This window comes from Pteronotus mesoamericanus, unplaced genomic scaffold (assembly GCF_021234165.1).
Source record: "Pteronotus mesoamericanus isolate MK-2021 breed Mesoamerican mustached bat unplaced genomic scaffold, CSHL_Meso_final contig_22, whole genome shotgun sequence".
NCBI lineage: Eukaryota > Metazoa > Chordata > Mammalia > Chiroptera > Mormoopidae > Pteronotus > Pteronotus mesoamericanus.
The window spans coordinates 2,665,581-2,681,830 of record NW_026555090.1 but is presented as its reverse complement, the minus strand read 5'-3'; the positions used below and the strand labels follow the sequence as shown (position 1 = coordinate 2,681,830).

The window sequence follows — 16,250 nt, the reverse complement described above, 5'->3', positions numbered from 1 at the left end:
TGGTTGTCTATTTTGGGTTTCATTTCTATATTGTATTATAAATTCATGTATATATGAATCAAAGCTGTGCACACTAACTATTCACAAGAATTTCAAAGTATCAGCAGTGTAATTAAAGCAGAAAGAACGGAGCCCAAGCTGAAGCCACAACAGTGCTGTGATTTGAACATGACCACAAACTGGGAGTCCTCGTAAATCTCAGAACTGGAATCTGTCTTCCCTGCCCAGGAGACTGGAGTGTTTCTTCTGCTTTACTTTCACAAAGATCCTTCTATCATTGGAGCACCCTACATTTTTTGGCTGACAAACTAAGTTTAGAGTATTAAAATTTACACTGGTAATTAATTTTATCTCTCATTGCAGTTACTATTATAAAATTTACTGACACTGAAACATCTCAGTAGCTTATCAACAGCCACGTTTACACACACACAGAGCTAATGGGACAAATTAAGAGCAATGAAAGTGAATCACACTGGCAACTTTGAGTGACTTCAGAAGCAAACTAAAAGTCTCCTTGCTTCCATTCCTGAACTGAGCCTGGGTTTGGCCTCTGGTAAACACTTGCTGAGGTGCCTGTCTAGTGCCTGCTTCTGGGGATCGTGCCCTCCCTGCCTCTGGCACCCACAAGCTTGTTTTGGGAGCAGCCTTAGTTATACAACCCGGCTTGCCTCCCTCAACTCCAGTCCCTGCTTCAGCTGACTGTTCAGGGCACCTCCCCTAAACGAGGCCAGCTGGGATCCCTTCCTTGAGAGTCTGGGTCTGAGGCCGGTCACTGTCGATGCCTTTGCTCTGTGTCATGTCGAGGGGTGCAGAGGGGAAAGGAGAAAGACTCGGGGCACAGATGGGAAGCAGCCCCCTTTGAGTCCCTGCTCCCACTGCTGGCTTGCTTTTCAGGCCCTGTCTTGGAGAGGCACGCCTGTACTCTGTCCACATTCCTGTTTTGTTTTTTGCTTTATCACATTTGGTGTTTGTTATTTGCTACTGATACAGTCCTAACTAAATATTCCCCTAGCAAGGCTCCACACACTGCCACTTCTTTTCAACAATGAGTCACAAGATCACAACTCCTTATGGGTGCAAGCCACATACTTTATTTTTTAAAGCAATGGAATGGTGTGATCACAGGCCCAAGCTTGGTCTGTGCCTACAGGCTGCGATGCAGCTACGAATTAAGGTCCTCTTGTGGTTTACTAAAACATTTTCATAATGTCCTAGTGTGGGGTTATGATTTTGATGATGTTGAATATAAACAGTTCATTTCCTAGCAGATGTGACCTTGTGGACAGGGCCAGATTATGAATTACGACCCACGACAAAAGGTCTGAGACACAGATGCACACAAATTATGCACTGGCTCAGCTGACAACGCAGGAAGGTTGAGGCGCTGCTCCTGCAAGGTACTGAGTCCCAGGGAAGCCCCTCATTGGATGGTCCGTGACGCCAGCAGCTTCACGTCCCTCTGGGCCGTTTGGGAGGGTTCCTTCCCCCTTGTGCTCCCTAGGATGTTGTTAGCTGCTACCAGGTACTGTGTGGCAAAAGCCTGCCTGACCTAATTCAGGTGTGATAGCCCACTCCCCGCTGCTTTCCTGTTATCCAAAATATTTATACTTATTGCTTCCACAGAGAAAGTTTATAGGAAGTCTTAAAAATAAGACAACAGGCCCCAGCCAGGTGGCTCAGTTGGTTGGAGTGTTGACCTGTTCCATAACCAAAGGGTTATGAGTTCAATTCCTGGTCAGAGGCCATACGGGAAGAACACCAGGAAGGCTGGGAAGCTGGGGTTCTCATTAGAGCCCTTGAAAACATATACAATACTGAGTCTGCCTGCATAAGTGTTCTCCTGGGAAGAGATTTCTGAGTTGTCATCAATTTCTCACAGAAGCCAAAGCTCCCAAAAACGTTCATGACTCCCGCTCTACACCATCTCTTCAAGGACCCTGAGCACTACAGACAGATGGGTGGGGTCATGCTGCAGTTTGGCAGCATGACCTCTGGTTTTGTTACTAAACTCAAGGGGTCCCCCACTTGTGGTGCTCTATTAAAATATGAAATGTGATTGTAGCAAGGTAGTTTTACTGACTTGCATCATGTAAAGGAGGAAGGATTCAGCTCCAAACTTCTGCCTGCGGGAAGGGAAACTGAGCCCATTGCTTATAAACACTGTTTGGTCAATTACATGTTTATTTCTTCTTTGCAGTTGGCTACACTTACCAGGTTGGGCTCCTAGCAATCCTATTTTGAGCACCTCTGCAAACTATGCCACATTTTACATTTTACATTTGGCAAGAATAGCATTTAGCCGTGGATGGTGTGGCTCAGTGGATTGTGTACTGGCCGACAAACCAAAAGGTTGAGGGTTCGATTCCTGGTCAGAGGGCACATGCCTGGGTTGTGGGCCAGATCCCCAGTTGGGGCGTGCGAGAGGCAAACGACTGATGTTTCTCTCCCTTTATTTTTCCTTCCTTTCCCGTTTCTCTAAAAATAAATAAAAAAATTTTTTTAAAAAGCATTTATTAACAATGACCCAGACCTTGAGACTCCTGCCTTAACAGTTTTGGAGGGCAGAGTAGCCAACGGCTCGGCTCTAGGAGATGCTCCTTTGCCCTCACCGGATCTCTGGGCTCTACATTGCACAAGATCTTCTCTGGTCCCTCTGACAGCCGGAGTCAAAAGACTCGCTTCTACAACCTGCCTCCCAGCTGGTCCAGCCCAGGCCTGGCAGGCTTGAATCTCTTCCCACGCCCTCGCGGAGGCTGCAGCGGGTAAACAGAGTGGCCACAACGTCAAGTACCCCCATTATCTGACTCAGCGATTGTTTGGGGACCACCGGGGCGACCAGCGCCGCGCCCGAAGGGTTACGCGCACTTCTTTTCTTGGCGGAGGGAGCGTGCATCACCGCGTGCGCTGTCCTACAAGCCTTGCTGACGTCGCGGAGGGCCGGCAGTCGGTGCGGGAGCGACCGGCGCGCGCGTGCGTTGGGCGCCGCCGTGAGGCCGGGAAGCGAGAGGGGAGCGCGGCTGTGTTGGTCCTAGGGCGGCGGCCTCTGACGGAACAGCGCCCTGGGCCGAGAGGGTCGAAGCGGCCGCGAGCTGGGGATGGGGAGGACCGGATCCCGTACCTCTTCCGGGCGCGCGTGTGGCTCCGGGGGCGCACAGTGACGGCGGCAGCGCCCCTGGCCGAGTTGCGCCGAGGCCGTTCGCCAGGGAGCCAGCGGCCCGCGGCGGGCCGGGCCATGAGGAGCGGCCGGGGCCGGGCCAGGCCTTGTTCACTCCGACCCCGCGTGGCGGCCTCTCCCGGTTTTCGCCCCGGCCCCTCGGCATGAGCGTCCGCCAGTGCCTGGGGCCGCGGCTGCCCCAGTCCGGCCGCCCGCGGGCGCGCTCCCGGCCGGCGGGCCCGGAGTGCTAATCCCGGCCACCACGCTGCACTGCCCGCTTGCCCCGCTGTGTGCCCAGGGGGTGCGGCCATGGAGGTAGTGGGCGACTTCGAGTACAGCAAGAGGGACCTCGTGGGACACGGGGCTTTCGCCGTGGTCTTCCGGGGGCGGCACCGCCAGGTGAGCCCCACGGGCCAGGGCGCGGCCAGGGTTTGCGGCCGCGCGGGCCTCAGCGGCCGGTCCTTCCTCCCGCCCGCGCGGCCGCAGCTGGACTTGGGTGGTCCCGAAACTTGGCGAAGCCACGGGCGTCGAGGCCCCTGCCTTGGCTCGCCGCCCGAGGCCTGCCAGTGACAGTGCTGCCATTGTGCGTGCTGTCAGTGCCGTGTGGTTTGTTTTGGTCGGGCGAGGTTGTTTTGGGGCCGGAGCCGCTAGGCAGCGCTCCACCTACCGACGGGCTGCCGGGGCTCTGATTTCCATTCCCTGTCCGAGCGCCTGGTAACGAGCGCTCGGAGGGACGCACCCCTTCGGCGGCCAGGGGAAGCTTTCACCTAAACTTATCCGAATCCTAGAGGACTGCGGGGTTCCCCGCCTAGCTCGGGGCTCCGGGGTCGGCGGACCTTGGATTTGAATCCCCTCTCCCTGGGCGGCCAGGACTCGGCCGGCATCTTTGAGGTCGATGATTGCAGACCCAGCGGGAAAAGGACTGCTTTTCCATTAACCCGAGGCTTTCTCAAACTTGGGGGGATCCCATTTCCCAGCATTGGTTGCCCGAGCACTCCGTCCTATCTTCGCTTCCTGGGGTTACATAGGCGGGTTCCGAGTGGAAAAGATGGTTGGACGCTCCATTTTCCAACTCAAATCAACGTGAAAGCAGGTTCAACTTTTTTTTTTTTTTTTTTTTTTTTTTTAAAGTTTTTGCTGTTTCGACAGTAGGGCCATTCGAGGTTTTAGAATCTAAAGAATTTGGGAAGTCACGTCAGGAGTGAACATACTCATACAGGGCTGGGCAATTCTGATTGTTGCCAAGGGACTGGCTTTGTTGCTTATTTTATAAAGTAATAAATACTGCTTTTCATTTGTTGTGAAAATAACTTAAAAGTCGAGAAAAGATAGTTAAAACGCAGCTTAATCCTGCCAGGCTGTCAAATACTGTTTTCAGTTAACCATACTACCTTCCAGTTTGTTACCCACATTTTTCCATAACTTTAGTAGTTGTAAACTGTTCATTTAATGCTAGTTACGATGTGGTCTTCATATTATTTTTTAATGACTGTCTTGTAGGACATTAGCTGTTACACTGTAATTAATGAAATACTTTTCTAGTGGCTGGAGATTCAGGTTCTTTTCATCCCCGCGGGCTGCCTCGCCCCGCCCCAGCCCCCAAGTGCTGTACATGAATTTGCCAAAAACATCTTTAAGCTTATAGATTTTTTCCTCTTGAATTATTTCCCGGAGTAACATTATTTTTCCTTTTCAGAAAACTGATTGGGAGGTAGCTATTAAAAGTATTAATAAAAAGAACTTGTCAAAATCACAAATACTGCTTGGGAAAGAAATTAAAATCTTAAAGGTACGTGGTATTTCATACTGGGTTAAAACTTACTTTAAATTAAATGAATATGTGGTGATGTACTTTGTAATTTTGGTAGTTGGAACTGAGTTTGAGAATTTTTACCTGTTGCTCTTATTATTTTTTCCTGTTGCTCTTATTTTTTGCATGCTCAGTTTTTTTAAAACCCTGGGAAGCTGTTTTTAAAAAATAGGTATTTGTGGCTCTGGTCAAATGCTTAAGAGGGAGTCTGTGAAAACTCATTTCAGTTTCTCATAATTTTCATCTTTCCCCTACTTCCTGTGTCATTGTTTGGGAAGAGGCAGGCCCCTCTTATACATTATTTACCTCTGCTGTTGATCCCTTTCATGGTACAGTTAAGTTTATGGAGAACTGGGTGCACTTGTGATCTCATTTTCCTTGTAAATTGAAGAAAGTTATTTTCCTTGGAAGTGGTCTTTTTAGATTACTCACAAGCAGTGTTATCCAAGTAAGATGATTTGAGGAAAAAAAAGAGACCTATGGTCAAATAAATTTTGTTTACTAAATACTTCCTGGAGAGTCTCAAAGCACTTGGCTCATTAAAGAAAGTCTGAAGATTGTGCACTGAAGAAACCACTTTAGGTGTATTTAACCCAGCGTTTTCCAAGCTAAGATGAACATGGAACCCTCATGTAACACCAGTTTTCATCAACACTGCTGTTTTCTGGATGGCACTTTGAGCAAAGAATTATACTTCATTTTCTTTCAGGCATATTGTGTTTTTAAGAAGCACTTTGGAATTTTATGACTCTGTTGCTGTTTGAAATTGTATATTAAATTTAAAAGACTAGCAGAAAGTCTGTAGTCACACTTACTATAACATTTATTTTATAAATGAGAGTATTTTGGTTAAGTACCTTGTTTAGAGTCTAAAAAGTGATAGCGGTGAAAAAATATTTAAGTCCCAAGTAAATTTTGATCATGCACATTTCTTATTCTTTAGCATATTGAATTTTCTAATCTAGTAACAGAACTGTAGTATACTAGAAGTAGTATATGTGTGTGTATACTTAAATTAATTTTTATTTGCATATTGAAATAGATTCACATTAGAATAAATACAAATATTTTGAATTCTTAATTTTCTTAACAGGAACTTCAACATGAAAATATTGTAGCACTCTATGATGTTCAGGTACCTTATTTTGGATTTTTTAAAAATACTTTCATGTCTGTTAATAAGGAACTTACATTTTTTTTCTATTTCGTATAAATTTAAGTGACTTAATAGAAATAGAAAATTATTGTTGAAAATACATATAGCTTCAGTTATATGTTTGTTAATTAACAAATTGTTTAAAAAAGCATAAATAGGACAATAGGATAAAAGAAACACTGGACTGCATGAGTAAACTTTTTGACGAGGGGTAATATACTGCAGGGGTAGTGCTGTTTCAAAGGTCAAGTAGGGGAATACTGATGCCAGAGCTGGCATTTCTGTGATAGATGTAAAAAGACTAGTGTGGACTAATAAAAAATTAGAGCTGTTTCCCTGTTGCAAAAGCATTTGCTAATTGTAGAGATATTAGCAAATAAACTAAATATAAAAGTAACTGGCCCTGGCTGGGTGGCTCAGTTAGTGGGAGCATTGTCCCGTACACCAGAAGATTGCGAGTTCGATCCCCAGTCAGGGCGCATAGGTAGGGTGCAGGTTTGATTCCTGGTCAGGGTGAGTACAGGAGGCAACCTATCGTTGTCTCTCCCTCTCTCTCTCTCTCTCTCTCTCTCTCCCCCTCCCTCCTTCTTCCCCCCCCTTTCTCCCTGTGCCCTCTCTAAAATGAATAAAAAACATATCTTGAGGGTGAGGATAAAAAAAAGAAAGGAAGCTGCACGTTTATATCCCAGATGTATCTGTGACTATCCCTATGGCATAATGTAGATTTGCATTTAATTTGGAGGTGGAAAAGCTGGTTTCTGAAGGTACCTTTTAAGGCAACATTTCTGTATTGTCAGAGTTACCCTTGGAAATCCTTTTTAAAGCCTACCTTTGGAGCGACTTACTATTTCTGAGATGCAGCACCAGAGCAAGTAGTTGGCTTATAGTTAGGGGGCATGTTGTGTCTTAAAAATCCTCCTTCAAATATAGAATCACACTTGGCTTCGTGTGGTGTTTGCCCTGCGAGAGCCACAGGGATCTGAGACCTGCGGGGACAGCAGGTAAAGCTTGTCCCTTCCCTCTTACTGCAAAGCGGGCCAAGCTGCATGATTAACAGTATTTCATTCTTTTGTTTGCTTAGTCTGGACAGTTGAATTCCAGTAAAATAAATGGATGTGTTATGTGATTCTGCTATTATACTATATTTCTAGCTAAAATCTTTTCTGTATATGCTTTGATTACTCAAATTGATTCACTTTGTAAGGTTTTGAGTAGCCACTGTGTGCCAGGCATTGTTCTGAACTGACAGGAATAAAGCAGTGAGTAAAACACAATCCCTGCTGTCTGTGTGCTTGCTTTTAGTGGGGTAGGGAACAAATGGACTGTTCTGATGTTCTTTTTTCTTTAGATAGTTATTGTTCGTGTAGTCCTACACTTCACAAAGTATTTAACTAAACCCATACTGTAAGAAGTTTAGGTTTTTCCCGGTGCAGAAAAGGGCAATGAGGATAACACAGGGTGGGGCAAAAGTAGGCATACAGTTGTTTGTTTGGACAGGAATACAGTGATTAATAAATAGTAATGCAGGAATAAATTCAACTGGGAACCTACTTCAGCCCCACACTGGGTATACCTTCTGAACATAGCTGATTTTTTCTTTGAATTTCAGTTTCTAGGCCTGGAATTACCAGGGCAAATAGCATGCACAGTTTTAAAGTTCTTTGATTGTAGAATGTGATTGTTCTCCCCCCAAAATTGCAATTTAAACTCTGTGCACAGACTAGGTGAGTGCTGTGGGGTATATTTTATTGCCTGTTTAAATTGGTGTAACTCTTTCCTTCCTTTCAGAAATTCAAAGCAGCATGGGAACAAAGTGGGAAAAAGTTTAAAGTCAAAACTAAATGGATCTCACGATCCATAGCTGAAATGCCAATGCTCCTTAGAGCCCTTTGTGTGGCTCGTCTTAGTTTCTGTTGTGAGAGGGCACCACGTGATAGAAGTCAGTGCCTAGGACAAACATTGGTAAATAATAACGTAATTTCCCATCTTTTGAGATACACAGAAAATTTACTTGCAGAGTACGTTTTGCTTTCTGGGTACTTGGATTTTGTCTATCAGAAGGAAAAGTATTTTTAGGTGTTATCCTTCTTGGCTGTAGAATGAGGTATCATTTCATCAGGGAGAATATGTACTCAAAAACCTGAATTACCGTGCAGTCAGGAATTTCAGGGTGACGGCATTAAAATGTTTATTATTTTGTACATTATATAGTATGGGAATTATTGTAACTTATAAAAATAGACTTAAGAAATATCAGTCAAGATAATGCAGTCTTAAGCATTTGGCTGTGGAGTAAACGGCCTTGATGTATTTCAGATGGGCTTCCTTGATTTTATTTATGAAGGGATACAGTATGTTTGTAGAGATTAGTACAGTAATTTTATCAAGTTGAACATCATTTTTACTGGCCATCAGTTTTGAAGATCCTTTTGAAGTTTATGTACATACTTTTAAAAATTGAGAACTTTTGACATTCTTTATAAAAATTAGGTTTCAGTTTGGATGACACTTGAAAAGAAACACATTTTCCCTAATTACAAAAGTAATCTGTTGCCATAGTTAATTAAATATTGTCAAAATGAGTAAATTAGAAATGGCAATTCCCAGAGATAACTACTGTTGGTTATATTTCTTTTAGAGTTTGCTAAGTACATATATAAATCTATAGTAATTTAGGTTTTAAGCTTTTCCTTGTTAGAAAATTAGTAATAGTATTTTGTCAGAAAGGCAACTTGTTTTATTAAACTTAATGTATCTTGGATTATTTTCTTAAAGGATATCTTATATCAATATAATACTGTGGGGCTAAATGATAATTTATTTACTTTAAACCAGATTGTGGCTATTTGCATTGCCTCTTTTTTTTCCTATTAGAAACAGTGCTGCAGTGCACATACATGTTTGCTTATTTATCTGAGTGTTCCCATAGAAAAAATCCCTGGGTATGGGATTACTTAGTCAAAGATATTACCATGTTACCTTTGAAAAGGTTGTACCAATTTATTTTGACCAATAATCACCCGTCTTTTTTTCTTTTTTTGACAATCTCTTAGGAGAAAAATGCCTTAGGTTTTAATTTTTATTTTGTAACTCAATAGTGCATCGACCACCTTTATGTTTTATGTTGACTTTTCCTGTTTCTTCTGTTACTTTCCTGTTGCTGTTCTGAGACGCTCCTGCAGTGCTCATTTTCCTTCCTGCTTTCTTCGCGGTTCCTATTCCTTGGGTCCATTAGCGAGGTGAGGGGGAGTCCCGCGGTGGACACAGGAGCGTGGCCCTGGCCCTGGCCCTGGCCCTGGCCCTGGCCCTTGCCCTCGCGGGGCTTTCAGTCGTAGATTGGGGGAGGCGACAGGAAGCAGGGAGTTGCTCCTCCTGAGTGTGCGCCACGCCGCTGCGAGGGAGCCCCGCGGGAGCGCACGGGCTCCCGCGTGGGGCGGCCGCCCGCGCCCTGTGTGGCCGGGGAGCCTGCCCGCAGGCAGGGCGTTTAGGTGGATTTGGGGGAAGAGCGGGAGCGGGCCGGCCGGGTAGGTGGGCAAAGAAGAGCCAGGAGGCTGAGCTTCCCAAGTAGACGAAGCCTCCCGAAAACGCAAACGGGCCGGCCGGGTAGGTGGGCAAAGAAGAGCCAGGAGGCTGAGCTTCCCAAGTAGACGAAGCCTCCCGAAAACGCAAACAGGAAAGATTGAGTAACTGGGAAAAGGCCCATGAGATTGGCGTGCAGGAGTGCGGGGGAGAGTGGCCGTGGCGCCGGAAGGGCCCACAGGGGCCACGCGTGAACGTTAGTCGAGGCCGTGGGCGAGTTTTAAAAACAGAAGAGGAATTTCATCTCTCCTACATGTCTCTGAGAAGTTGGGGCGTGAGCTAAGTACTGTTAGGACTACTTACCTACATGACTGTCAATGATCTGGATAAATATCCATGTCTTGGTAATTTTTAACCATAGTGAGAAAAAGATGATTTCATATACTAGAAGGTGCTGGCAAAACTGAGACATCTGAGAAGACATAAAGTTGGATCCCCATTCTCATTGTTTTATAAAATAATTTCCAAATGACTTAAAGGCTTAAATATATAAAGTATATAAAAACAATTTTAGAATAATATTTAAATGACTATATATAGTCCAAGAGATAGAAAGATATTTTAAATCAAGATAAATTCAGAAGCTCTGAAGGTAGGGACATGTAACAATTTTAAAAACATTTTATGGCAAATAACGCCAGGAACAAATTGATAGTCATAAAAAAAAAACACACAAAAACAGACTTGATACATGTCATAACATAGGAATCCCAAACATTATGCTGGAAAAAAGAAGTCAGCTGCATACGCCACTCTTTGATTCTATTTTTGTGAGTTTCAGGAAGAGACAGCTCAGCCAGGGTGACAGGAGCCTGCGCAGAAGACAGGCCGCCTCTTGGTAGCTGAGACGAAGGGCAGAGGCGTCGGGGGGAGCTTTCTTGGGTGATGGAAATGTTATATATTTTGATTGAAAGCGTAGTTACATGATTGTATATATCTGTTACAACCCGTACACTTAAATCTGCTTTAGTGTATTATACCTTATTATACCGTAATAAAAATCAGCTGACAAATAATAGAGAAAAAATATTGTATGTTGCAAACACAACAGGCTAATATCTAAAAACACATAAATCCTCTCACAAGTTGATAAGGAAAAGGTAACCCAATGAGAAAGTAAGCAAAGGATATCAATTGTTCGTTATGGTAGGCATACAAATGGCTAAAATGAGACACTTTTCATGAACAAGTAGTCAGGGAAGGGTCAGTTAAAGTAACAGTGAGATGCTGCATCTTACCATCCAGCTTGCAAAATTAAAAAGTGCAGCCCTTCCTCGCAGTGGAATTGGTGAGGAGGTGTAAAATATTCTCAGGTATCACCTGCCGAAATGAAAACTTAGAAAATTTTTGGAGTGCCGTTTGGTGATGTTTCATTTCCATACCCTGAAGAATATTCCTCCACATGGTGAGTCAGGTGTCCCTGGAGCGCAGGTCAGGGTGTGTCACTCCTCTCTCTGCCCAGACCTCCCCCGTGACGCCCGTTCCGACGGAGCGGAGCCGGACCCTGTTCTCGCCAGCTCCACCGCTGCCCTGCGCCTGGCTGCCGCCCAGCACTCGGCCTCAGTCGCTCCTGAAGCGCTCGACGCTCTGGTCTCTTGCTCCTCTTTCTTTTGCCTAGAATCTTCCTCTTCCAGACAGACTCTGTATGCAGGTATGTTTCAATCTCAGGAGCCTACGCAGCTGTATTCCCAACCTTTCTTAGGTTTTTACTCAAACACTGTTTTCAGTGAAGCTTTCTTTAGCTGCTAAGTACATTTGCAGCCCCCTTGCCCACACCATTTCTCCTCCTTCTATGCTTTTTCCCTGGAAACATCTTACCACCCTCTAACATACTCTGTGTACTCATTTGTTCTGATTGTTGTCTGTCTTCTAAACCTTCCCTCTTAGAAGGAAAGCTTAAAGAGAAGACGGCATTTAACCCTGTTGGCTTGTTGCTCTGTCCTCAGTGCCTAGGGTAGTGTCTTCCGCATAGTAGATAGTTAAAAAATATTTGGATGAAGACATACCTGTTACCATTAGAAAGACCCTTTTACGAAGCAACCTAGATTCCCGGCATCTCTCTCATAGCCATACGAGCATGAGAATTAGGATATATGCCCAGGAGTCAATGTAGCATTGCTTATAATGGCTCAGTAAACAGTGAAATAGTCACACTATGAAATATTATGCAGTTACTAAAAAGGTTGTGTATTTATAGTTGACTTGGAGGGATTTCTGTGATGTATTATTGAGGAAAGCAAGATTCAGACATTTATGATAGCTCATTGTTTCAGAATAAAGCATGCGCACGTGTGTGTGTATGTTTAACTTATAATTGTATGAGCAGAAAAAAAGTATGGAAGGATGCATGCCAGATGTAAATGGGCTACTTAGAGAGGTGAAGATAAACCAGTGAAAATGGATTATATTAAAATAAAACCGCCCAACAGCACGTGCTTCCTGGGGTGGTGTGTGTATAAAAGCATGTCCACTAACATGTTCATGGGGCCTCTTTCAGATGGTGAAATAAAGGTGATTTTTAAAACTTTCTTCCTTCAAAGTTTATGTATCCTAAGTTTTTGCAATAAACTTTTAATAAATTTTTTTCATAATCAAGAAAAAATCAATTTTCTTTTTCTTTTTTGGGGGATGGGGAGTATCCAGTTCGCTTGCTTTGTTTCTGTAATCATTGGGTAATTTGTGATTATGAATTAGTATTCCAGATACTTTTACGTCAGTAACGGAGTATATATGAGTGTATACCTGAGTATTAGACTTAACCGTTGTGGAGTAAGGAGTATTCTCTTATTATAAATTAACTGGCGTAGGTGTTTATTAAAGTGTGTTAACTGCTGGCTGCGCCTGGAGGAGAGGCAAGAGTGGACTCGGGGCCACCTTGTAGGAGGCTTTGGGGTGCCGATGGCCCCAGTGGAAATGGAGAGGCCAGGAGAGACTGGCAAGATGTTTAGAAGACGGGACTCGGGGATTTGGGGACTTGGTCACTTGCGCTGTGGGAGGTTAGGAAGAGGGAATCAGAGCTGGTAGCGCTTTGTTGTATGTACTAAAATGTTTTCTCTCTCTTTTTGGTCTTATTTTGGTCTCTTTTGATATATGGACATTCTTACATAGTTAATTTATCTGTTCTTTAATGACCTCCAGGTTTTATATCATGTTAAGCATTTCTCCACCTTGCGACTATAAAAATGATCCTCCATGTTTTCCTTTAGGACTATGGTTTCTTTTTTTCCACCCACATTTGCATCTTTGATCCCTGGAATTTATTTATATGTATGTAAAACAGTGATAGGGTGATTCACTTATTTTTCAGGAAGTTATCCCACACTTTTACCTGTTTTTGACTGTAACTAGAGGAGGATGATATCTTCTGCATTACTGTTACAAAGAGGTAGGACTTAAGCAATTTGAAGAATTATGGGCAAATCTGGGTCAGATTAGGTGGCTGCTTTGTTATAAACTTGCAAATTCATTTGCGGTCAGTGTTATGGCTGAAAGGGTGTTTTTTCCAACACCACCAAGCCATTAACCTAATTCTGACACTATCACATGGAGATAGCATCAGATCACACACGTTAAGGGCTCAGTACCACAAGACCAGCTCTCCACACCCGCTTTGGACACTAATCTCCAAGATTAGGTCGTTGCCAGTGCTTCCGTTGGCAGCGAGGTCAGCTCCAGGCGTTAGGCCAGTGGGGTCAGACTGGACCCTGGTTCAGCAACTGGGTAGGTGAGTTCTGGCTAGGAAAGAAGTCAGAGCCAAGTCTCAAACTGCAGGGTCTGGCGGAAGGAAGGCCTGCTTGACCCTGGTTGGGAGGGTAATAATACGGGTGTGGTAATTTATAGTTTTAATTTGAACATTTCACCTAAGATACCATATGGTGTGCTTGAGTGTGATATTGTTATGTTTCAGAAGTACATGCTTATGATTTTGTAATAAAAAGGGGGTGTTATTTGTGCCGGACCCTGCGTAAGCAAACGTTTATTTAGAAAGTCACAGGTAAAAGGAAGCAGTAGAAGAAATGGGCTCAGGAAACAAGTTATAGAGGCAATAGAAGGGCCCACGGAGCTCAGGAGAGGAAGGTAGGGGTAACAGGCTGGGGCAGGAGGAGGGGAGGGATGAAGGGGGTTGGGAAGGGCCAGGTAGTGCTCCCAGGAGGGAGCAAATCCTAGGTCCTCTGTCCAGAGGGCTTTAAGGGCAGGGGTTTTAGGGGTGGGCCCAGGGGAGAATCTAGTAGAATGAATATTCATCAGCTTTTCAGGTGAGTCTTTTCTGGCTCATGGTCTCCACAGACTGATCTGCGCCAGAGTGGGGCGTCATTAGCGGGTGCAGCTGGTCCTGAGGTCTGCTGCGGAGTCACTTGTCTGGTTTTGCTGCTCTTCTGGGCCTGGAGCTGAAACACAACTGAGGTCTAGGTGTATTTGATGCAGGTCAGGGCCTCCCTGTCCTGGGGGCTTAACGCTTAAGGACTGTCCTTCGCCCCCTTGTTTGTTCCAGCTCTAAGGGGCTCTAACCCTTGTGACTAGCAACATGCCAGGCGAGGAGAGGCCAGTGGAGGGTTTGGACTGCATACCCAGCGATACGAAAACTTAGGGTCTGAACCACATGACCAGCGACGCGGGGGGAGGAAAGGTCAGCCTGGGGCGAGGTCCTTGTTCTCCCAGTGTTGCCCATTGCTGGGGACTGGAGGGCTTTCCATGCTGGGGACCCTCTGTACCTGGCCCATCGCCCTGCTCTGCTCAGCTCTGTCTGCCGCACTTCTGACCAGCCTCTGCTTGGGTTCAGTGCTTGGTAGAGCCGCTTACAGAACTCAAAGAAGCATGTCATTTACCGGATTATCCGTTTATCACAGACCGGATATAACTCACACTTCTAAGTCTGCTTTCTGGGTGTGGGATTCCCATCAAACCTCCTTGTGCTCACTAACCTGGAAGCTCTCGGAAGCCTGTCCTTCAGGGTAATTATGGAGGCTTTATCTTACAGGCACAAGTGATTAATTCACAGGCCATTGGTGATAGGACTCACTCTCCAGCCCTCCTGTTCTTGGGAGGTCAGGGAGTGGGACTGATCACGTGATTGGTCCAGCTTTCCAAAAATCCCCTCATTAACATAGTAAAGGACATGATTCTCATTGCTTTGGAAATTCTAAAGCTTTTAGGAGCTCTGTGCCAGGATCAGGAACGTAGACAAAATATGTATCTCTTATAAATCATAACATCACATACGTATTTTGAGTATTCTTGTAATTAGTATTATTGAGATACAGATTAAGGGAAAGGTTTTTCTGCAAACCTGTGTTGGTTTGTGTCAGGTCAGGTGAGCTAGAACTGTCTTTCACTGTTGTATTGTGTGTCTCTGAGTTTTAGAAACGTAATCTGAGACGAGTCCTGGATGGAAATAAGGAAACCTATGTGTAAACTGCTTTTATATCAAACTCAATTTAGGCTTTTAAGCAAAACACTTTTCTTTTTTTTAACATCATCCCCTAATTGGGGAAGATAATCCAATCCTGTTTACTCATAGGATGCTTCGAGGCTCTCTAATGCGAGGTAAGCCCAAGGGGGTCCGTTTGAGGGCCGCTGTCATGGCGTTGCATTCCTCTTTTCCTGTGAGGTGACCTCACCGCAGCGGCCTGAGGGTCAGAGAACGAACTAGAAAAAGTGGCAGAGAAATGTGGCACATAAATGTGCGGATGGATCCTCAGAGCCAGAATTTTTTTTGAATCTGTCTCTTGCTATTTACTTCTTTTGTTACTTTGTAGTTCTCCACCTCCACATGTTTGAATTCTGCTGGAGAGAACCATGACTCAAGTTACCTGACTTCTGAAATTCACTGTATTATTTTTATTTATTTTTTAAAAACATTTTTGTTTTTCAATTGTAGTTGACATACTCATTACCTGACTTTTATAATTCACTTTATCTTTATTATTTTTGTTTATTTTTAAATCATTTTTACGTTACAGTTGACATACATTATTATACTAGTGTCAGGTATTCACCCCAGTGATTAGATGTTATGTAACTTACTAAGTGATCACCCTGATAAATCTAGTACCCATCTGACCTAATACAGTTATTAGAATATTATTGACTGTGTGCCCTCTGTTGTACTTTGCATCCCCATGACTATTGTGTAGCTACTAATTTGTACTTCTTAATTCTTTCACTTTTTTCACCCAGCCCCTAAATGTCCCTCTCATTTGGCAACCGTCAATATGTTCTCTGTTTGTGTGAGCCTTTTTCTGTTTTGCTTGTTTGTTTGTTTTTTAGATTCAATTGTTGATAGAAATGTATTTATTGCCATTCTATTGTTCATATTTTTGATCTTTTTTCTTCTTTTTAAAGAAGACACTTTAACATTTTATATAATATTGGTTTGGTGGTGATAAACTTCTTGTCTGGAAAGCTCTTTATCTGCTCTTCCATTCTAAATGGTAGCTTTGCTGGATAGAGTGATCTTGGCTGTAGGTCCATACTTTTCATCACTTTAAATATTTCTTGCCAATTCCTTCTGGCCTGCAAAGCTTCTGTTGAGAAATCAGTCAGCAGTC

At 44.0% G+C, this 16,250-nt stretch overlaps 1 protein-coding gene across 3 annotated transcripts in view; it reads left to right on the top strand.

Moving 5' to 3' along the window:
- The first annotated feature begins 2,941 nt into the window (after positions 1-2,941).
- ULK2 (unc-51 like autophagy activating kinase 2) overlaps positions 2,942-16,250 on the top strand; it is a 96,798-nt gene continuing 83,489 nt past the window's right edge. For 2 of the 3 annotated variants that reach the window (XM_054571156.1, XM_054571155.1), the window contains exons 1-3: positions 2,942-3,556; positions 4,854-4,946; positions 6,061-6,102. In XM_054571156.1, the coding sequence (XP_054427131.1) occupies positions 3,467-3,556; positions 4,854-4,946; positions 6,061-6,102 (225 nt within the window). In that variant the 5' untranslated portion in view covers positions 2,942-3,466. Of the gene's footprint in view, positions 3,557-4,853; positions 4,947-6,060; positions 6,103-16,250 lie in introns of those variants that run through there. The other variant, XM_054571157.1, reaches the window with a different exon arrangement.